The 24,370-nt window shown below is 41.9% G+C and overlaps 1 protein-coding gene across 4 annotated transcripts in view; it reads left to right on the top strand.

The window, feature by feature from the left end:
* Positions 1–1,185: 1,185 nt before the first annotated feature.
* Positions 1,186–24,370, top strand: part of ORP1D (OSBP(oxysterol binding protein)-related protein 1D) — a 67,066-nt gene continuing 43,881 nt past the window's right edge. For 3 of the 4 annotated variants that reach the window (XM_077371343.1, XM_077371344.1, XM_077371346.1), the window contains exons 1-4: positions 1,186–2,161; positions 6,782–7,138; positions 7,890–7,977; positions 15,839–16,308. In XM_077371343.1, coding sequence (XP_077227458.1) covers positions 1,649–2,161; positions 6,782–7,138; positions 7,890–7,977; positions 15,839–16,308 — 1,428 coding nt within the window. In that variant the 5' untranslated portion in view covers positions 1,186–1,648. The remainder of the gene's footprint in view (positions 2,162–6,781; positions 7,139–7,889; positions 7,978–15,838; positions 16,309–24,370) is intronic. The other variant, XM_077371345.1, reaches the window with a different exon arrangement.

Below are 24,370 nucleotides of genomic sequence, written 5' to 3'. Positions count from 1 at the left end.
CCTTTAAAATAAGTTGAGTTTCCCACATTATCAAAATATCGAGTAGCTGCACAGAATTAAGGTATCACCCTCGTTATTTGATCCAACAACAACCAACTCTAGATGGTAGATCTGTAGAGGTTGATCAAAGGGGTTAGATCATCTTAGGGAGATGATTTTATGGGCAAGGCCTATTTACGTTGGGCGGTTTCGATCTTCAAACTAGGTGGGGCTGAGTGATTTTTTTTTAAATACACTTTTATGGTGTCCACCTTCTTCAAAGATCTAAACAATTCATTGTTGACTTCACCAAACGTTTGTTCTCAAAGAGAGAAGAGAGAGTGTACTGGTGATGAGAAAAAGTACAGGTGGGGGCTAAGTCGTTCAAAGATCTAAATAATTTGGTTGTTAGGCCCGACCAAAGGTAGGTTGAGAGGGAGAGAGAGAGAGTTTTAGATGCATTGTATTATCATAGAGAGCATTTTAGATGCATTGTATTATAATACTTGTTTGTATTGGACATAGGAGGCTGACTTTGGGTTCAGCTTAGTTGGTTAAATGCTAAAAAAAACATTATGGTTTGTGATCCTATGTATATGATCAATATCCATAAAAATATAAATTATTATTATAAAATGGTCTAACATTTAATAAAAACAAACGACACCAATATTAAAATAGTTAAAAGTAGAGACAATTGGAAGTGAAACAAACAGTGTGTTCAATCTAGTATTTCGTTCGCGGCCCACTCATTCATCTTAACGCCCTCTTTGGATTGCAAGAAAAAACATTTCTCACGGGAAAAAAAATTGTAGAATTTTTTATTTATTTTGTGAATTAGATGGAAATAATATGATTGTGATTATTTTGAAGGTCCCTCTAAATAACCATTGAATATGGTTGGTTCAAGTAGTGCTTTTTACGTGTAAAAAAAGTAGAAAATTTTGAGAATATTTATCCTTTCCAAACTTTTCCATGAAATTCCCGCAATCCAAAAAAGGAAGTCCTTTTTGTCATGCCTGATCAACGGCTCGGAATCATCCCATGTTATTGGGTCCATCCACATAGAAACAACAATGACCCCACCAATTTCCACCACCACCACCACAACACTGTACACAACTTTTCCATGTCCCCCGACAGGCGCACGTTAGCCCTTCCCAACACTGATTATTACACTTATTACGTAAAACAAAAGACATGGAAAAGTAACTACGCCGAAGCTTAACCTACGCCTCCCCTCTCTTCTCATTCAATTCAAACAGCCTATAGTAGAGACTAGAGAGTAGAGAGTGATCAGAGAATTAAATGTTTCAGCTTAATTGCAGAAACAGAGTAAACAACTCTTAACTCCTTATCTCTTTCTACTGTCATCATACAGAGATAAAAGATCTTTCAAATCGATCCATTTATGTCATTTCAGGAAAGATTTGGATGTCTCGCACTCTCGATCTCAATTCGAGTCCCGCTCAAATCATTTTCTAGGGTTTCTCTTTTTAGAAACCCTAGCAGAGAAAAATGCTCCACAGATCCGTATTCTATCTCTTCATCTTCTGAATCAGCTGTTCCATTTCGAACCCGAATCTCATGAGAGTTCATCGTTAGGGTTAGGGTTTACATTTTCACTTTTTCTTTGGTTTCTATTTTGCGTATTTTATTTGAATCTCTGATGAATCCTCTATGCTGCATTGCTCCTGTTTCTCTCGATCGGGATCAGAGGCCGGTCGGTCCTGTGAAGGCGAAATCTCGGTCGCAGTCTCCGATTAGGTTTGATTCTTCTGTTAAAAATGTCTCGAAGAAACATTCACAGATTTTGTCGGGTGATGATTCGGAGTTTGGTTTATCTGCGGGGGCGAATATTGAGGTGGAAGAAGCAGTAGGGGTGGTGATAGAGGGGAGAGATTCAAAAGCTTGTTGTAGTAATGGCATTGTGAATTTGGGCGTTGCGGGGATTCTTTATAAGTGGGTGAATTATGGTAAGGGTTGGAGGGATAGGTGGTTTGTGTTGCAGGATGGAGTGCTTTCATATTACAAGATTCATGGGCCGGACAAGATTTCGGTGAGAGATGAGATGGCTGTTCGCGTGATTGGGGAGAATTCGTTGAGGCATGTGAGGAAGAGTCAGTGTAGCAATGGAAGGTCTGCAAAGCGGTGGAAACCCTTCGGCGAGATACATTTGAAGGTAGTATTTTTTTTGTTTTGTTTTTGTTTTGGTAGTATGATTTTGTTGCTGTTAGGATAGGAGTAGATGGGAATGTGATATTGCCAGTAAGGAGTCCACATCCATAGATTATGATAATTTTAAACCATGAAGCAAAGCAAGGATCTTAGCTTCACTTGAATCTTTTACTCCATTTGGGTCCGAGAACACTGACCTTGCCAAAGTGTCGTGGTGCCTAATGATACCGCTAACAACCTCTGGGTCCAGATACCACAGGACAAGCCATTGAAATTAAGCTGGAGTTGACCAATCATTGGGGGGGAGGGGGGGCGGAGGTGTCTACTACCTAGCCACTAACTTGGGATTCTCTGCTTTGGAGTATTCTTATTTTATTTGGATAGATTTTGGAAAGCACAAGCCACATAGCGGTGTGGAGTAGAAACTGTTAAGATTTATAGTTTAAAACTTTAAATCCTCTTTATGCAAATAAGTGTTTACAAATCTTTTATGGTCTTGGTATTTTCCAAATCTCCAATGCATTTTCCTCCTTTATTAGAAAGAATCTCGAACTTGTTTTCTTTCATTTTAGATCTCAAATGTCATAGCCCAATGGAAAAGTTTTGTTTTCAACCTGCTGCTGAACGGCCGGTTCGTACAAAATTGTAGACATATCGCCCATATGTGATATATCTCTTTGGGATGCCCGAGACAGCTACAAAATTCTAAATCATCTGGAAAAAATCATTGAAGGTGAATATTAGAATAACTGATATTTACCTATTTAATAAGGCTTATTATTTGTCTTTCATTCTTTTGATAGTTAATAGTTTTAACTGCTTAATTATTTTCTGAGTACCTCGGTATGCTATATGTCCACACATGTTTAGTTTTCCACCATGTCTCTATACCTTCAAATATTTATGAGTTCATGAGGATTAAGAGTTAAGACACTTATATGATTCCCTGATCTAAGAAAAGGATTGATTGGGATTTAGCTATCTGTCAATCGCTTGAGGGATGTATTATCATATTGGCACATACTATACTCATCCAAGCATAAATCTAGAGAAAGAACCCAAAAGTTAGAATAGACCTGGTTCATTTTTTGAAGCGGATGAAAGAGTATGGGATCGGATCCAGATGGTAGTTTCTCTGTTAAGTCTTTATTTGCTGCTGAACAATGGTGAGAGAAAAGCATCACGCAGGGCCCTTGCTTGGAAGGCTAACGCACTTCCAAGGGTAAAGGCTTTTGCATCAACCGTCGTTCATAATAGCATTAACACGTGTGACCGTCTAAAAAGAAGAAACACTAGATTATCTACTTCTACACTGCTCGGATTCATACCACATATGGAATCACTTTCTTCTTGCCTTCGGAATGGCATGGGTACTATAATAAGCATAAGAAAGGTAATTCTGAATTGGACTGGGAGACCTTTTGGCAATGTTGGGCAGGGTATGTGGAAGATTATCCCTAATGTTATAATCTGGAAAATTTGGAAGGAAAGAAATGGTCGTATATTTGAAGAGAAGGAGAAGAGTTTAGCTCGAATCATACTGGAAACTAAAATCGAACTTATCAATTGGACAAGGGCTAAGCTGGGAATATCTTATAGTATGAGGGAGATTTTAAGGAACTGGAAAGTGGTGATTTGGGAAATGAAGATAAAAAATGAGACAACACCTAAGTGGAGGGCTCCACCAAATGGATGGCTAAAATTAAACTTTGATGGTAGTTTGATTGGCAACCCTGGGAAGGCTGGGATCGGAGGAGCGATTCGGAATGCGAATGAAAAAAATCTTAATGACCTACTAAGGACCTATTGGTACCTGTGATGCAAATGAGGTGGAGGTAAGAGCCCTCCTTTATGGTCTTAAATGGTTTTCGATGAACCCACGCAATAATCTGATTGTCAAGGGGGACTCGTCCAACACGATTGCGTAGGCTACAAATGCTTCTATCGGCCTGTGGCTGCTTCAACAATACATCAACGAGATACGGGACTTGGTTCGTGGCTTGAAACCTACCATCGAGCATAGAAGAAGATCGGCCAATGAATTGGCGGATAGGTTGGCGAAGAAGGCGGCGCTTTGGAATCCATGACAATATTCGTCGCCCCTGATGAGGATTGGAAGGTCACGATTGTGGCCGAATAGATTCCCCGTATTTTTGTGCTTCGTTTTTTCATTTTTCTTCTATGTAGCTTGGGTGGGGCTTTCACTGGAATGGCCTGGGCCATCTTGTCCCCTGTATGTACTTTCGGATTTTGGTAATAAATGTCATCTTTCAAAAAGAAAAAATATTTACAAAAATCTATCACATACATCCATAGATTTAGCTCTAAATGCAGGTAATCATGCCAATCTAAATCATTTTTTTTTCATTTAGGGAATTCTTTTGAACAAAAATAAGAAATGAAAATAGCTCTAGAATGAAAAAAATAAAAATAAAACAATAGGGTTAGTACATTTGTGCATAGATCAATCACATGGATGCATAGATTTAGCTCTAAATGCAGGTAATCATGCCAATCTAAATCGTTTTTGTCATTTAGGGAATTCTTTTGATAAAAAATGCAAATAGATTTAGAATGAAAAAAATGATAGGTGATGTGGATCGGATCAGTGACAGCTTCTCTTTGTCAAGAAGAGCCTTGGATGGATGGTGAAAAGAGCAGATCTGAAACCATTTGATGTGAACCTGGAGCTGGTCGTTCCTCCAGTAACTATTCTTCAAGAAATCTTGTGTACGGAGTATAAAAATTGAAGAAAGTCTCCAGAAATGGAGTTCAAAAGAAACAATTCGTGTAACCTTAGGATCTGAACCACAATCGTAAAACTGAAGGCTGATTGGATGTTATTATTCCTTTGAGCAGAAAATTAAGAAAACAGCAAAACAGTGGCAAGAGGAACGCGAACAGTCCTCAGGCATGCTTCAGATTCTAGGAGTTAGAGTCCAGGAAATCACTGAACTGATTCTGAATTCTTAGTATATTTTCCTAGAAATCCAGAATCAGTCCCATTTCTTTAGATAAACAATTGCTGGATTCAAATTTATAGGAGAGAGAAACAGTGGGCGGTATTTGGTTTGAAAACGGAGTCAAATGTTTCTTAGAGATATCGGTTTTCAGCTGGATGATCCTAATCGACATAGATATCTGAATTCGTAACCTTCCATGCAGTTCTTAGAATCTAATGGAGATTGAAACTGCTGAAACAAACTAAAGAAATATAAAGAAAGAATTTGAAGAGAACACAACAGAACAGTATATTAGGATGCAAACAGTTACTGAAGTGTTTAGCAAGGAGGAGAAATTCGCTTCAGGAAAGTGTATAAGCTCAAAGAAAGAAAGAAGATAATGCTCTTACTTGTCCAAGAAACTTCTGATCTTTACTTGAAATCTCCACTCCTAAATCTCCTCTCATACTCCCCTAGAACTAGAGAATTTCTCTCCCTCCTTTTTTTTTGTCCAAACTCCAAGAGCTGCGTCAAACAAGATCCCCTCTCCTCTATTTATAGAGGGAGGTAGAGGCCTTGAGAAGATCTCTTCCTGCCAGCTGTCCAATGTCAACTCATGGCCAGCTAGCAAGCTGAGTTGTCATGCCAAGTGTCAATCTAGGATGCTGCCAGCAAGTGACCCCCTATGTCACGTGGTCCCCTTTGACAAGTGTCAAATGAGAAGGACTGGTTGTTATGCCACATGTGGTCCCCTTTGACTAGTGTCAAATGAAGAGGGTTGATAGTTGTGGTACCCCTCCTTAACACTTTAGCCTCACCACATACCCCCAACCCCTCCTCCTCCCTCCCTCAACAATGGTGCCCTCACTACAATGTCCACTTATTACACTCATATTACAATGATATCCCTTTTATACTACAACACACACACACACATGAATGAATAGAACTAACAACCATCTTAGGGTAGAAAAAGCCCAAACTCCTAGGCCGATTTTAGTCCACATCAATAGGGCTAGTACATTTGTGCATAGATCATAGCTTCAAAACTCCCACGCGTCATCGTTGAGTCACACGAGTCAACTCCCTTTTACCTTAGCCGCATTCTTGTCCGAGTCCGCTTTTGCCCTACAAAGTCAATCAAAACTTTCTCCCAAGTTATGACAGTGTCAACCGAGTACTCAGCAGCATCAACCGAGTACTTGGAGGAGCCGTGCCATGCCGAGTCAACTAGCATTTACTTTGGCTTCATTTTGGCCAGCATCCGCCTTTTAAAGCGCGGGCATAGATCACCGCAAATATTGGTCAAAGCTTATTTAAGCGTTGGAAAGAATAATTTCGATAAAAATGAAAGATGTAAAATTGTACACTTTGGATTGCTCTGTTTGGAATTTCGGATTAATCATTTGTGGAAATCTTGAAAATATTATGTATGCAATGGATAGTCACTGGAAATCTAACGCCATAGCCCTTTGATAGGATGCTCCCTTTAGCTTTGTTTACCCACACGAAATAGTGTTTACAAGGCTGACTGTGTTGCTTGTGTTACATTTTCTTATCTAAACTATTTTCTTTCCATACAGTTGTTATTTCAGAATTCATTTATATTTCTTGTATGTAAACATGGGTTTACATTTATGTGCTTTAGAACTCTCAAGTCTCACTTTTTGTTAGCTTTTCAGGTTTCTTCAATTCGTGCTAGTAAGTCAGATGACAAAAGGCTTTCCATATTTACTGGTACTAAAACTCTTCACTTGAGTTGTGAATCTAGAGAGGACCGGGGTGTGTGGATTGAGGCATTGTTGGCTGCTAAAGAACTTTTTCCTCGAGTTCTGACAAGCAGTGACTTGGCAACTTCTGAAGACATCACCATTTCAACTGAGAAGCTACGGTGCAGATTATTGCAGGAAGGATTGTGTGAAGCAGCTGTTAAAGACTGCGAATCTATAATGCTACTTGAGCTATCTGAGCTGCAAAACCAGTTCAAGTCTCTTCAAGGAAAGCATATTGTCTTACTTGACAGACTAAGACAGTTAGAGGTATTAGTATTACCATTTGTTGCCCTCTTTGTGACATTTTAATGCCCTTGGGTGGTAGAACAATGGAAATGGATTCATATAAGAATTGCTTTTCATTTTTTTCCCGAAGAAGGGCATTAGCCATGCTGTGTTCATGCATTTGAATCTGGTATTGTCATATAGCCATTTTTTTGAAATTGTAGAGTATTGTCATATAGCCATTATCATACATATTTGTTTTTACCCTTTCCATGTATGTTATTCTTTCCGAATTTATTTGTGAAATGTATCATCGACATACTTTGTTTTAGAGATATTTGTTTCCTTTTTTTTTTTGAATGATAAGAGATATTTGTTTCCAAGTTGTAATATCATCCATAAACATGGAGTCACATTGCATAAGTTTTAGTGATGAGCCAGTCAGTACTTGTGGCGATTGGTTTCCATGTCCTCTAAATATTCTGATAGTATCATAGTTCTGGTATTCTTTTTCAGGGCTTCAGCATTGGTTTTTAAAATAGAAAGGGACCCGGATTTTTTTTTTTCCGCATTGTGCATTTGACTTAAAGATGTTATTGTATAAATTATACAAGTAACAAGTTACCTGGAATGTGTCTATGTTGTCTTGGTTCTGCTTGCAAGAATCTGTTTTTCCATTCATCATTTCCACCTTGCACCAGCATACATCAAGCGCTTAGTATGTCTATCTGTCTGTGGCTTTCCCCTGATTGTATCCTGCAAAGCAGGGAATGATATTTTTTTTGCTTTGCAGACGGAGAAAGTAGAACTGGAAGCTACTGTAGTGGATGAAACGAAGGAGCGGGAATCATATATAGGACCCGGGAATGGAAGATTCAGTGGTGAGTATGGATTGATAAATATTCACTGTTTTCATGACTCGGTAGTTACACTGTTTTAAAAGTTGGGTCTGCCATGCATTCTTTTTGCGGTTCTATCATTTATCATATTCAACTTGATCAAATTGCATCATTAAAAAAAAGGATCCAATTGCACGCTATGCTTACCAAGTCTTCAACAATTATTTTAATTAATTAGAGTTTATGTTTGTTATCAAATTTAAATGTTGATCAATTATATCAATTTTAAGTATTGGAACAATTACATTGTTTCAAAAAAATGTTAATTACCAATTGTGGCACTGATTTCCATGTTAAATGCTTATTTTTTGGGAGCTGATATATGCACCCCTTTCATTACTAGGGACACCCGCTTTACCTCATTCCTGATATTTCACACCGGCCACAGAGGATAGCGTGTAAAAAGTAAGAAAATGCTTTCAAAATTACGAAAACATCCCTGAGAGCCACTCTGCTGTGTCTCTTTACATGCGTGTAACCCTTCTGTGCTTCTACCCTCTGCGTCTCTTCTATAAAAGAATCCTTTTCGCTGACGTATCTCAACAAATCCAGTCCAGCAGTCATCTCTCTCTCTCTCTCTCTCTCTCTCTCTCTCTCTCTCTCTCTCTCTCTCTCAGAATAATGGTGTGCTTCTCCACTTTGTCTATACTTTAGGTTTCCAATCGTTTCTTTAATTCAGGATCGTTTCTTTAATTCAGGAGCCATCTTGATAATGCAAGATAATGAACCTGCAGCTAAATGGCTATCCCTCATAAACCAAACACCCAACATATCCAACGACCAGAGCGACGATCCCCTCTGCTTACCTTCTGAATCTAACGACTCAAAACAACCCAGCCTATAAGAATCCAAATCACCAAGTTGTCTCCGCTTCTTCCAAAAGCCTTCTCTCAAAGTCCTCAACAGGAATTACTGCGTGGATAGTACCCTACTCAAGACATGCAACTGAGCTTCAGAATCATTGTTGGTATCTTCCTCTCGTGCCGCAAATCGGCATTCTCAGATCCTGCCTCGTCGGAAGATAGATAAACCATAATCTAACCGTTTTTCAAATAAAAAGACCGTCCTCAAAAAACCATTGCCAAAAATCAACCTTACTTTCCACCTTTCTCCCTAATGAAATCTACCCCCATCGCCTACATCTCCTCCAAAACCCAGGAGAGGAAAAAAAATGAAACAGAGAATTTCAGGGTTACCCTGATCGCCCCACATCTTCTCCTCCAAAACCCAGGAAAGGATAGGGAAAAAAAAAAATGAAACAGAGGATTTCAGAGTTTTCTTTCTCCTTGGAAAACCTCGATTTTCTCCACCTCAAATCCCCGTTTATTTCTCTCAGCTTCCCAATTTTTTTATCTAAACCTTTATCGGGGGGGGGGGGGGGGGGGGGGGGGGAGGAGAGAGAGAGACCAGGCAGTGGATATTTTTGTAATTTCGAAAGCTGTTACTTGCTTTTTACTGGCTACCCATTTTAGCCTGTATTAAATTTATGAAACAGGTTAAGTCGGGTGTCCCTAGTAATGAAAAGGGGGGAATATATTAGCTCCCTATTTTTTTGTGTGACTAACTTTTCTGTGCACATAATTCTAGTGCCAATCAACTTTCAAACAGTTGTTATTGTTAATTTTGTGTGTCCTAATTATGGATGTAGTGAATTTTAAACAGCCTTTTTTTTTCTTATGTTTGCAAGCTCTACTTTTAAGATAAATGGATTCACAGTTTTATTAGAGTAAGGATATTAACATATGCATGCATTTATTTTTTTCTGCAAGATAACTGCATATAATTATTTTGAACTTTAAAAGCTTGAAAGTCTACTCATGATGAGATTTGATGATCTCCATCATTTGAACCTGATCGGACTTCTTGTCAGCTCAAATGGTTGAGACTTGTACTTGAGAGCTGAGACTGAAATCTGATAGGAACATTTTTTGATTGTTAATCAAATATTGACAAAGGGTGAATATATGAGCCACCTGGTCTTCACTACTAGATCTATCTCACCCTTTCCCCTCTTCTCATGAGTGGTAATCTAACTCAACATGCTTCGTCCTTGCATGAGAATACTGGATAATGTGGCCTCTTAATTACACTTTGCTTGTCTTAGTAATGAGTATATGCATTTGTCCTAAGATGGAGTTCTTGAAGTAGATGACTAATCCATGTACACTCTGCAGTCATGGAAACCATGGCCCTATGCACTAGTTCTCCACTGGGCGTAGTGATTGTTCTTTGTTTCTTACTACTACAAGAAACTAATCATCTATTCACCATTACACAGAAACCCATAAAATACCTTGAGCTTCTGGATCTCCTGCCCAATAGGTGTCTCGATATCCCGCTACTTTGATACTTGTGGCTTGACATCTTCCATAGTATAAACCATACCCCATGGTCCCTCTTATGTATCTCGTAATTCTCTTAGCTGCTTGTAGATTCTCCTCTTGAGGGACATGCATGTGCCAAAAACCTGGTTTATTGCTTATATTATATGGGGTCTGGGGAATGTAAAATGCTACAGGGTACCACACCTACCACACTTCAATGCATATGGTTATGTTTAGTTTTTCACCTTTCTCAAACATCTTTTCATATATTGCTAGTGTGCCCGCCTATGATTTAGCCGACACTTAGAATTTATTGCCTCCACATGTGTCATGTCGTATCCGACACGACATCCGTGTCCACACGCGTCGACACTGCTTTAGACACTTCTAAAAATGTACTGCTAAAAGTGTCAGTTACTTTATATGTAAGTACGTATATGAGTGTGACACACGAATCCATGTCCACAAATCATGATTATATGTACTTTCTATTTTAGTCATGTCATCGTTTCTAAATTTTGGGAGTTTGCCGTGTCCGACACTATGTGTCCATGTTGACACGTGATACTCGTGTCCATGTCCACAAATCATAGGTGCTCACTGGTTTGCAATTTTCCATTCTGAACCTTTTAAGATCTCTGATCTCTTGTATAATTGCTTGCGGCCATTATCATCCCTTTCTTGGCATACTCAATTTCAACACCTACAAAAGTAACGCAATTCCTCGGGTCTTTCATGTCAAAATCCAGTGTTCTAAAAAGCGCTAGGCGGCTGATTGACCTCCCAGCGCCCAGGTGTTTTGAGGCATTTTTCATTTTTTTTAGATATTAATATATTTTCATAATATCTTGCATTTTTTTATATAAAATATAAATACTTGAATACATAACAATCCAAACCATTTTATGCATAAGCATTAAACATTAAATAATAATAAAAAGTCAAAAACATAATAAGAAATTAAGTATAAAGTACTTAATAATTTAATTATTTAACAATACAACTCAAATCCATGACAAAAAAAGGATTAAAATCCAAGCAATTCTTCAGTCTTTACCAATCATTGTCCTCTCCCTCCAAGACCAAGACTCTATCTTCATCCGAATCTTCAAACCCGCCCTGCCCAGGCCCACGCTCAGCGCCCAGGCGCCGCCTCATCGCCTGGGCGGCCGCCTAATAACGCCCAGGCGGTGAGACCGCTTTTTTAAACGCTCGGGGCCTGGGCGGTGCGTTTTTTCAGCGCCTAGGCGGCTGCCTTTTAGAACAGAGTCAAAATCTTCTTTCATATTCCTTTGAATCTTATCATTTTCTTCCACATTTTCTTCCACATCACTCTTGGTGAGTAATGCCATTAACATAAACTAAAATGAGCGGCGTATTTGAGTGGGTGAGCTTCATGAAAAAGGTCTTATCAGATTTATATGTCGATAATGATGTTTCTTGAGTGCCTTAAGTAGTCTATCTAACCACCCTCGATGTCCTTGTTTTAGTGTTTTAGTCCTTATATGGCCTTTTTGAGCTTGCATACCAATCTCCGCCTTCCCGCTGTTGCACAACCCTCTTGTTGTTTCATATGTACTTCAAACAATCAGTTCCTCTCCACTTCCATAGCACATAACCATTGATCCCCTTAGCCCAACCGGATCATGGTGATACTCCGAAAGTGCCTTTACTGCCAGTAATACTCGATTCCCACCTTCCGCCTCTCCATTTGCCGCTGACGCTCGATGTCCTTGTTTTAGTGTTTTAGTCCATATATGGCCTTTTTGAGCTTGCATACAAATCTCTGCCTTCCAGCTGTTGCACAACCCTCTTGTTGTTTCATATGTACTTCATAGTCTAGTCTTGGTTGATTTGCCCATGTGCTACTAAATGTGCTTTGTATCTGTTAAAGTATAAAAGATAAATAACGCCTTTCTCCATTAGCTTAAGCTTTTGGAGAAGTTGGTAAGTTAACATGGTGTCAGAGCCAAAGGTCTCGAGTTCAAACCTCCCGGATAGCAAAAATCCACATGCGATGGCCGACTCAAAGTGGGACCACATGTGCCACGTGTTTGCCAAGTGGGCCAAACGTGCGGGGGAGTGTTAAAGTATAAAAGATAAATTCTCCAATAGCTTAAGCTTTTGGACAAGTTGGTAAGTTAACAGTATCTGTCGTGGAGCTAGCCTTTTCTTTTAGTTTGTAAACCCATTTACATCTTGTAACATTCTTACTTGGGGTTCTAGGAACAATATCCCATGTATCATTTTTGTACAACGCATTGATCTCCTCTATCATGATCCTGTTTGGTTGCTCAAAGCAAGGAGATCATTGGCGTTTGAAACGTCGATGATCTTCCACTAATCTGCCCAACGCATGTTTGGTTGCCATTTTGCATTGAAACACCCTTTGACCCAGACATCTTCCAGACATCATAATTGCCTTTTTCATACGTGGCGCCTACGTGGCGGCAATGTTCCACCCTTTAATCTTCTCTCCATCTTTCACCATTTTGGTGGAATTTGGGTGGAAGAAGAGGAGAAAATCCTTGTCTTATTTTCTTTTATCTCTCTTTCCTTTCTCTCTCTTCCACCCTCTATTTTGGTAATGACACTCCTACATCTTCCACTAATCTTCTCGAGGATTGCCGCGCAATCAAACCCTACTTACCACTCTTCCGCTATTCTTCTCCCCATCTTCCATGATTGTCTACTTCCCTTTGACTTCTTCTCCTAATCTCACAGCCACCTTTGAGCAACCAAACAGAGCATTAAATTTCGGCTGAAACCTGAAGTTTCAGCTGAAATGTTTCGGTTCGGTTTGTACATTGAATCGGAAAAATACAGGATTTTGCCGAAATTTCCCCAGAATTTTGGTGAAATTCCAACCAAAATTTTGTTTTTCACCCTTATTTACAAAATTTCCACTGAAATGTTAAAGATTTCCACCGAAATTTAAAGATTTCCTCCGAAATTACCAAAATTACCGAAATTCCTACCGAAATTTTTTACATCTTGGTGAAAATTAAAAAAAAAAACTTGAAATTTTTATCAAGTTTTAAAATGATTTCGTCCAAAATTTCGGCCGATTTTTCGGTTTCGGTGGTGGCTGAAGCTGACACCGAAACCACCATTTAAATCCTTGATCACGGTCTCTACCCTCTCAATGACAATAAGCGTCTAAACATGAAGTGGGTCATGTGATTGTGTGATGCCCTTCTTGTGAACTCAAGAGGAAAGATCTACTAGGGAAGCGAAAATCATGGTCTCTCATCATGCCCATGTCTGATTGCGTGATTGCAGGCGGATCATATAAATGGCGTTCATCAAGTGCAACTGGACATGAGATTAATATTTTCCCCTCCTGGAGAAAAGAGCATGTCATTTATACCCATGGTGCTCATTATTCTACCCCACTCCTCCCCCACCCACCCACACCATGAGCTAAGTAGAGAGTAGTCTGGATTCTGAGTGACACATAGGAGTCTGATGTCCCATATTAGATGATGGGAATTGGTTATCAACATGCATGATTGTATGGAAAGTCTCCATCCCTAGTTGCTTCGGAGCACTATAGTGTAACATCAACAACAATCGCATTTCTGTGATGTGACGATGCTTGCGATCGATTACACCATTCTAAAATGGTATCTGTGGGCTAGAGTGTTGTTGAAAAATGCTTTTTTATGTCAGAATTCTCTGAATGCTTGGCAGTTGTACCCACCCCACCATCACTTCTAGATGTTTGATTCAAGTGTAGTGATGTTAGTAAAATGTATAGAAATGGGAGACGATAGGAAGGCATCTCATTTGTGTTGGCAAAGATCGTAGACAAGAAAGTGGGCTGGGTTTATGACTCACTAAGAGGGGGGGGAGAAGAGAGAAATAAGGGATTTTGGATTCACCATGAAAAGAGGCTGGGTTTTGAAATTTGGGAATGGTTTTAAAGACAAGGAATATGGATTAAGCGTAAGGGTGTCAATTTTGGCTCGGGCTCGGAAGCTCGCTCGAGCTCGGCTCGAATCCTTAAAGAGCCGAGCCCGAGCTAGGCCAGGCTCGGCTCGTTAAGGATTTAATATATTTAAATATATATATTATATATTAATATATACACTAAAAGGGTTGTCTATGGAGTGAAAAGGGGAGGCAAAATATGTCACTTCTTTTTTGGAACCCCATTTGTTACTTGGACCACCCCCCGTGGTGTAAAAAGAGTAGTCAAATTACACTAGATAGGGCTGTCCAGGGAAGATGAGGGGTGTGAATATATCATTGCCCTTAATATAAGCCAAGCTCGATAAGGCTCGCGAGCCTGCCCGAGCCGAGCCGAGCTCGAGCCCGAGCCAAGCTTTTGAGCTTAACGAGCCGAACCGAGCTGGGCCAAGCTCGGCTCGGCTCGGCTTGTTTACACCTCTAATTAAGGGTTTAGAATAGATTTGTAATAGGAGATGGGGCTTTGAAGGAAAGTGGAAAGAAAGATGATTAGATTTTGAATAAATTAATGCTTAGTTACCTTTAAGATGAGTTGGTGATTGAACCAATATCTGGTACATGTAGAATCCATAGTTTTAAATTTCTGCCGTAATATTTCAGTTTTGATCCAAACCAACACCGAAAGTACATTGAATAAGTTTTTTACGGGATTTCGGCGAAATTTTGCCGTAATTTTTGCCGTAATTTTTGCCGAAATTTACAAGATTTCCACTTTAATTTTAAAATTTTCCACCAATATTGCCTAAATAACCCACATTTCGGCCGAAATTTGAAAAAATGCCAATTTTTTTTACCGAATCTTACATGATTTCGGCCGATATTTCCACCGAAACCGACACTGAAACCAAAATTTAAATCCTTGGTAGAATCCAAGTAGGAGAGGTGATAAGGAACCCGAATAGCCAAATAATGAGCAGCTTCTTTTCATTCATTACTTCATAGGGAGCTTTTCATGATGTTGTAGATGCTAAAATAAATACCAAAAATTACAACCGTGCCACTGACATCTAATTACAACTATGCCATCACACGAGTTCCTTAGCGGAGGCCATATATATATATATATATATATATTTGATTATCAATTTTCAAATCGAGTTCCATCCCTTCACACTTAAGATTACTCTGAAATAATCAGTAATATGTTGTAAGGATCTAATATCATGATTGTTGACATTTTTTTGCCAACCTAGTGAAGTGCAAAATTTATTAATAAGCAGAAATCAGACTAAGTGTGAACATGACAGCATACAACTTATGATATACATTGGGCATATATTTCCATTTCTCTGGGTGACATTTTATCCTGTTCAAATTATTTTCGGTACAACTAATAGATTCCTCAAAATAAGTAGAATATATTCTTCGTAACTTACCTTCTGTCTTATGCTGCTTTTCTGCTTTCTGTCGCAAGATTGCCCGTGAAATAGTTTCTATTGTGTTGCCTTGTTCAAAGTATTTCCTCATAACACAAGTTTCTTGCACAATGTTCTTATAATTCCAACTCTTTAGAATTTGTGCATTAATTCATTCCATTTATGCTGCAGATTTTTATTCAATCTTGTCAGAGCGCAGCGCAACTGATTCTGATGCAGATAATGAGAGTCAAGATGGAGCAGATGGAGACACAGATGATGATGATGGGATATTTTTTGATACTAGGGATTTTTTGTCTTCTGATTCCCTAAGAAGTGCTTCATACTGTTCTCGAGAAACTCTGGGAAGTGCTTGCGATGGCTTAATTTATGATACAGATTCATGCTTTTCGGATCGTATCCATGTGGGAATTAAAACAGTGGAATATCCCTATGTTAAAAGGAGGGACAAATTGCCTGAACCAAAGGAAAAAGAGAAGCCGGTTGGCCTATGGTCGATAATCAAAGAAAATATTGGAAAAGACTTATCTGGAGTTTGTCTTCCGGTTTATTTTAATGAGCCACTTTCTTCCTTACAGAAGTGCTTTGAAGATTTAGAATATTCCTACTTGGTTGATCGAGCCCTGGAATGGGGTAAGCAGGTTAGATCCTCATCTATACATTCACTTAAGTAGCATAGAGATTGCTTAAAAGCGATGTGCTTGTTTCATTTAAAACCTAGTACATATACTGACTTTAGGGTCTCAGTAGTCAGTACTTGTTATCTACAAAGAACATGTTCTGTTATGATTCTCTATTAATGTAGATAAATTGTTATCTGGATCTATGTTACTCTTAGGGTTTGATGTTTTAATTTTGTCTTCTTTAGTTTATACGTTTGATCCTTTGGTTTACATTGTTTAGGTGTTACTCTTTGGAGTTGTTTCCATAGTTACTGAAAGCTCCCTTGTAGCGTCAGAAGCTAAATTCTTCTCGCTTCCAAAATTTAGAGGAAGCACGGTCTGGCATGCTTTCTCTTAATTAAGAGTACACTTCCTATTTGGGTAATGGCCGAGGAGTGTATTTCAAACTTCAAACTGGGAACTCTTCTCTTAAATTTACTCTAAGGGAGTGTATTTAAAACTGAAAGGCACACTTTTAGTTTCAAGTAAAACTTGTGAATTTTCTCTAAAAACTTTTCCTAATTCCTCGGTAAGTTTGGATGCCTCAATCGTCAAGTTATTTGAAAAGGGGGCAAAATGATGTCACTTTCGCTTTCCATCTCTTGTTTGTGTGGTTTTCTCTTACAATTGGACTATCCATGTCAGGAAGAAATTTTTCGAATAAGGAAACTTCCATTTTCCTCCTGAATCGAGCGGAGAGTGGGGTCCATTTGGATGCACACAGCATAAAAGTAGAAGTAAAGTAGTATGAAAGTAAAAGTAAAGCTTACTTTCCATGTGGTGTTTGGTTGTCATGGAAAAGTAGTTGGAAAATTTGAAATAGTGTTTGTTAAGATGAAATTTGAAAGTAGAAGGAAAATGTAGACCAACCAAAAATTCATATATTTCAATTTGAAAAATGATTGTGAAATTTTGTGGAGTTTGTATCGTATAGTTGATTTGGACAAAAAGTTTTTTCCTTGGAGTGCATCAAGAAAGCAGAATATGAGCGAATTCAAACGGATTTTGGTGATAGGTCATGTTGATCCATGGTATTTCCTTGAATCACAATTTACTGTGGTTGGTAATTGATGTTGCTCAAATATGTCCGGGTGATCGAACGATCTTGGCTGCGCTTGGTCCCGCCTTTTGCTTGGCTCTGACAGGAGAGAGAGAGAGAGAGAGAGAGAGAGAGAGAGAGAGAGAGAGAGAGAGAGAGAGAGAGAGAGAGACTCAACCTTAGACCTGTTCTCATAGACAAAAGGTTAAGGACCACCTGGAGTTAGAGCTCCGGGGGAACACTTCGACACAAAAGTCAGACGGAGGCACCAGAATGAGGGTTGAATGCACATGGGTTTCCAATTAGGATTCGCACACCTGGGGGCTGTATAAGTCATCCTTAGAGGGGCTTGAGAAAGGAGCTCAGTGGCTTGATGGTCTCGAGACCAGGAGCCTCGGACAAAAGCCAGAGGCCTCAGAATCGGGAAAACGCCCAGGATGTGGAGTAGAGTGTTCCCTTTTATAGTCGGAGTTCCATGTTGCTGGGTGCGATGTGATAGTGGCATGGCACTGTGATAATCGCTGTAGACGCAGGTTACACTTGTACAGTGGAAGATGGTGGGTCAAGGATGGTACATTGATGATGTGACGAGATATGGAGCGTACACTGCCTCTGATACTGATAATCCTGGAGTAGGTGAATGATATGACATTGCATCGCCCAGGGATGGTGCGGGAGACGATGGTTGGTGAATATGTGGCTCCGTACACTTGTAAGATGGCTGGACTTACCCGGAGGCCTCAAAATGGGGAGCCGACTCCCGGCCGAGTGTTGGCAGTTGGCTACGCGTTATCCTCTTATTGGTACTGCTCGATTTCTTCCCCTACATATAACCCCACCCCCCCCCCACCCCCCCCCCCCCCCCCCCCCCCCTGCAAAAAAAACCAACCATAGACACACACGCCACTTCCTCGAGTCGGGGAAGTAGACTTCATGGCCGTGGGAAGGGTTTCGAGGTGGGACCTATCACTTGTGTGGAAGGGATGATAGTCCAGTGATCTATCGGGAACACTTTCTTTTTCCAAGCTGGAACTCAAAGCATGGTGGCACAGTCAGTGCGCTTGCGTGCTTCCTGTCTGATTAGGAGCAGTTATCGAGTTGATGTGGCTGTCGTGCCACTACCTGATGCAGTTATCGAGTTGGGAGAGGCATCATCTGGTACGGAGATCTGTTATTTGATACGTCTTTATTTTTCTTTTTGTTTGTGTTCTTTCGCAGTAATGTATTGACCAGGGATTATATAACAGGCGGGGAGAAGTAGGCTGCTCTCGTCGAAGAGATGATGCCCGAGTCTGAGGAGGAAGCGACGAGAGGGAGATCCTGCGAGGGCTATTCGGGGGGCGGACATCGAGCCATTGGAGGAAAGGCCAGTTACGGGGGGAACCGGAGACGTGGCGTCGGCCGAAAGGGAGGTCTAGAAGATTACGTTCGTGAAGACGGTCGGAGGCGCCGCGTAAGTGCAGGTAGCTAGCAAGACTTCCTTCGCAAATGAGGCCGAGAAAACACCAATCGTGGATGAGGCCGGTGCCGTGAAGGGCACCAAAGGTGATGCTGAAGGGGCTCAGACGGCCTCGTGGAAAAGACCGGCAGAGGCAGATGATCTGGGTGAGGCGGCGCCAAAGGTGTCAAAAAAGAAAAGACGACATGATCACACCGTGGGGTTTGCCATCCTGGGGTATTCTGCAAGAGAGACCAGACGGTCACACCAGGAGGAGCATTAGTCGGGAGAACCGTTCGTCCCGGGATGGGGCTTTATGCGAAGGGAATCCTTTGCTTGCAGAAGAGTTTGTGATTCTTGCAACCCTCCCTGAGGATGAGAGGAACATGGAGAAACTTTTGGACGTGGCGCTAGCTCGGGTTGTTTTTGCGAATACAACACAGGTAGGTCGTTCCTCCTCTTCAATTGAGCAATGTAAAAGATCTGCTTTCACAGATGGATGTTTTTCCTGCAGTCTCACACCGTTAACGGGGAGGATATGGAAAAGCCCTTAAGAGGCATGGGGATATGGAAAAGACCTGCAGAGAGCATGATTGGGCTCTGGTGGGAGTTCATGTGGTTGATGGTGAGATCCGGGAGGCTACCGTATGTATGGTTTCAAATTTCGATTTCGATACCAATTACGGCCTTGGTTGAAACTGAAATTTCGGGAAATTTCTGCCGAATTCTGGTACACAAAAAAAGTAATTCGACCGAAATTTCGGAAAAATAATATTTAAAAAAAAAATTGAATTTCTCGGAATTTCGGCCGAAATTCCTGCCGAATTCTGGTACACAAAAAAAGTAATTCGACCGAAATTTCGGAAAAATAATATTTAAAAAAAAAAATTGAATTTCTCGGCCAAAATTTGGTTAGTACAAAATTTTGGTATGAAATTTAAAACCATGACCATATAGGCCGACGTTGCTGTAAAGGAGGCCGTAGACACCCGGTTGAAGCTAGCTGATTTTGAGAGGAGGGCGGTAGATGCTGAGGAGCGGTTAGCGGGCCTAGCTGCTCTAGCGGAGGAAGTTGAGAGGAGAGGAAGGGCCACTAATGCCAATCTTTCACGCCGAAATGTAGAGGTGAGCCAATTGAAAATGAAGAATCTGAATTTGGTGGCGATGGTGGATGCAACAAAAATTGAGCGGAAGAAGGCAGTGACGGATACGGAAAATGCCAAGGAGCCGGAATATATCCTCGCTAAGATTGAAAGAGAGTTGGAGGAGAGTTGATTCAATGCCATACACATGTTTGCCGAGACCAGCATAACCCTCGTTGAGAAAGTCAGGAAGTTTAAGGAGTTTCAAGCCGCGGTGGATAGGGAGGCTATCTGGTGTTGGTGGGAGAGCTTTAATAGCGTTGTGGAGCATGAGAAGGACATCAATTTGAATTTTGATTTAAGTTTGCTCAAAATCTACTGCTCCAAGATAAAGAAGCCTTCCCCCAAATTATTTCCAGTGACGGATACGGAAAATGCCAAGAGCTGGAATATGTCTTCGCTAAGATTGAAAGAGAGTTGGAGGAGAGCTGGTTCAATGCCATACACATGTTTGCCGAGACCAGCATATCCCTCGTCGAGAAATTCAAGCAGTCTAATGAGTTTCAAGCCGCGGTGGATAGGGAGGCTATCAAGTGTTGGTGGGAGAGCTTTAATAGCGTTGTGGAGCATGAGAAGGATATCGATTTGAATTTTGATTTAAGTCAGCTCAAAATCTACTGCTCCAAGATAAAGAAGCCTCCCCCAAATAATTTCCTCTCTCTACGGTTCTTATTGTATATAATGGCCGGAGGCTGTTTTGTGGAATGAAATATCTCCCTTGTGTCATCTTCATCGTAGTTTGCTCTCATGCTCTTTTGCGTGCCAAAATATTAGTCTGTTAGTGTATAGTCCTTCTGAGGTGCGGATTTGCGGAATTGAGTGCGAGATTGTATAGAGGGTTGTACCTTGGGCCATGCGGTGTTCACCTAGGTCATAGGCTCGAGAGGAGGTTGAATCTCCGAATACCTGTAGTCTTCAAAATCACTCACCCGGTGTCAGAGGCTCGCGGGGAGGATATAATCATACATTCATACGAATCAACTTCCTGGTCCAGAGGCTTGCAGGGAGGATGATATCTTAGGAATCAACTCACCTGGGCGGAAGGCTCGCAGTGAGGATCTTAATTCCAATATCGACTCACCCGGACCAGAGGCTCACGGGGAGGATGTAAACTTTGAAATCAACCCACCCAGGCCGGAGGTTCGCAGGGAGGAGGTTAACTTTGAATAAACTCACCCAGGCCGGAGGCTCGCAGGGAATATGTAAACTTTGAAATCAACTCACTTTGGCCAGAGGCTCGCAGGGAGGATGTTAAATCTAAGATCGACTCACCTAAGCTAGAATGTGGCTAGGAGGATGTATACTCTGAAATCAACTCACCTGGGCTGGAGGATCGCAGGGAGGATGTTATTTCCAACATTGACCCATCCGGGCCGGAGGCTCACGGGTAGGATGTTAATTCTGGAATCAACTCACCCGGGCCGGAGGCTCGCAGGGAGGATGCAAACTTTGAAATCGACCCACCCTGGTCGGAGGCTCGCGGGGAGGATGTAAACTTTGAAATCAACTCACCCGGGCTAGAGGCTCGCAGGGAGGATGTAAACTTTGAAATCAACTCACCCGGGCTAGAGGCTCGCAGGGAGGATGTTAATTCTAAGATCGTCTGAGTGCACAATCAGGTGTAGAGGTTGCACAGGTGGAGGCGGGGACGCTAGCTCTCAGGTCGTCCACGAGGAGATGTCGTCACGTATTTCTGGAGGTATCCGAGATGGATGAATTCCTCGATCTGGTCCTTAAGTGCTGGCATTTCTTCTTGTCGTGTCTGTATCCGCAGTGAAGCTGACAGTACTTGCTTTTATCCACCCGCTTCCCTGCTGGGCGTATCCTAACAGGCCATTGGACGAGGCTTTTTCGATCCATCTGCTGGAGAATGATCTCGCGAGGGGCGTTCAGCGGAGTGTGAGTTCCTGACCAGTTGGTCGCTTTGTGTTCCAACCGGAGGCGGGCATTCTAACTGCATTGGGCAGCGCTCCTGTCTTCTTGTTGATCCGACGGGGGCTTTTCCCTTGCTGCCTCTTCTGCACGATGGCGCTCCTCCTGGTCGATGTTGTTATTGACTCGCTTTCGGAGGTCGCACATGTCCCTAGTGGGTCTTTTCTGAAGCGATTGCCGGAGGAGTGACATTGGTTCCGGCCCTTCCTCAAAGGCGAGCAAGGCGTTCTCCAATGTCAGATCCTTTGTTTCCATAGCTCCGACACTGTACTGAGTAAGATAGCTTTTCAGCGGCTCGTTGCTCTGCTGCCTGAGGGTTGCTAGATGGGAGGAAGTCCCTTGAAGCTTCGAGTTGGTGATGAAGTGGTCGACGAATAGCATGTCCGGCTGTCTGAATGAGTTAATGAAGCCGGGCGTAAGGGAGGTGTACCGGGTGTACGCTGTTTCCTCAAGGGTGATTGGGAAGGTTCTGTCTGAATGAATTAATGAAGCCGGGCCTAAGGGAGGTGTACCGGGTGTACGCTGTTTCCTCAAGGGTGATTGGGAAGGTTCGACACATGATGACGTCTTCCACTCTGTCTATGGCCATCGTAGTCTTAAAGGCGTCCGGGTGCCCCCTTGGGTCCCTAAAATCATCATAGGGTCCTAGGAGGGCAGCTTAAGGTTTCCTGGATTGCCGCTTCCAGGATATTGGCGGTGAAGGGGCTGTCATCGGGGCTAATCCTTCCGTGACTGGTTGCTGAGTGTTCTGCCTAGAGTGAGCTGTTTCCGATATTTTCGCCATTCGATGGACAAGGCGAGTAAGGTTTTCGATGCACAGATCTGTTCGATTTGCCCGCCGAGATAGCGCTTCTATGTCCGATTGCGGGCTTGAGACTGATGGAAAGTGATCTCCAGGTGTGGCTCCTTCGTTGCCATGTCAAGGTTTGGAGCAGCTTGGTTGCCTTTATCACAAGTTCGCGTGGTAGAGGCCATGATGATTTCAGATCGTCGGAGGAGGTACATACAGAGGGAGGAGCAGACTGTTGAAGGGCTCCCCTAGCCCCCAGGTATGCTGAGCTTCAAGATTGGTATGTAGCCCTCTTTTATCGCAGATGCTCTGTTGAGGCCCATGGTGGGCAGTGGGCACCAATTTGATGCTGTTCGAATCTGTCTGGGTGACCGAACGTTCTTGGTTGCGCTGGGTCCCACCTTTCACTTGGCTCTAATGGCAGGGAGAGAGAGATTACCTCGACCTTCGACCTGCGCTCACAGACAAAAGGTTAGGACCACTCGGAGTTGGAACTCCGGGGGCAACCCTTCGACACTCAAGTCAGACGGAGGTACCAGAATGAAGGCTGAATACACAGTCGTTCCAACTAGGATACACGCACCTGGGGCTATATGAGTTACCCTTAGAGGGGGCTGAGAAAGGATCCATCTAGCTTTAGGGTCTCGAGGCCAGTAGCTTGGGCCAAAAGCCAGAGGCCTTTGGATCAGAAAAAAGCTCTGGACATGGAGTGTTCCCTTTTATAGTCGGAGTTCCGTGTTCCGGGGCGTGATGTGACGGTGACTTGGCACCTTGATAATCGCTGGAGACGCAGAGCACGCGTGTACGGTGGAAGATGGTGGGTAAGGGATGGTACGCTGATGATGCGACGAGATATAGAGCGTGCACGACCTCTAATTGTGCTAATCCTGGCGTAGGTGAATGATTAGACATTGTGCTGCCCCGGGATGGGGCGGGAGAGGATGGTTGGTGAAGACGTGGCTCCGTACACTTGTAAGATGATTGGACTTAGATGGGGGCCTCAAATGGGGGAGCCGACCCGGACCTGCTGAGTGGTGGCAGTTGGCTACGTGTCATTCTCTCATTCATTCAGCTCTATTTCCTCCCCAATAGTAATCATTGCATTTCACTGTTTGCCACAATTGGTAATTGTTGAGGTTTTGAGGTGGTTAAATAGGCCATAAGGAAGCTATCATTCTGGATATTCGAATGGAAGGGGATTCTGGACATTCGAATGGAAGGGGTAAGGGATGCATAGAGGTTTTTAGTGGAAATTTTTCGAGGTACAAGTGATTCAAGTGAGAGGATTGGGGTTTTTTGATGGTCGAATTGATGGGCTGAGTTTTTGGGAGGCTCAAATTCATGGTTTTGGATTTTGGGAGATTCGAATGGGAGGTTGGGGTTTGGGAAGTTTGAATGGGTATGTTAGTGTTTTGGGAGATATGAATGGGGGAGTTTGGGTTTTGGATTGTTCAAATGGAGGGTTTAGGGTTTTGTGAGTTTAAAATGGAAGGTTTGGGATGCTTGAATGGATTTGTTAGGTTGGGAGGTTCAAATGAGTGGGTTAGAGTTTTGGGAGTTTCGAATAGGAGAGAGTTTTGCTTTTGGATGGTTCAAATGGTGGGTTAGGGTTGGGGGTTTGAGATGATAAAATATGGCAGTTTTTTTTTTATTGATGGTTTAGATTTTCTTGAAGGTTTCAAATTATAGGATTTGAGTTT

The sequence above is a fragment of the Tasmannia lanceolata genome, unplaced genomic scaffold (genome assembly GCF_043159265.1).
Source record: "Tasmannia lanceolata isolate RefF3 unplaced genomic scaffold, GAP_Taslan_0.1 ptg000037l, whole genome shotgun sequence".
NCBI lineage: Eukaryota > Viridiplantae > Streptophyta > Magnoliopsida > Canellales > Winteraceae > Tasmannia > Tasmannia lanceolata.
This window is presented reverse-complemented; position numbering and strand designations above follow the sequence as displayed.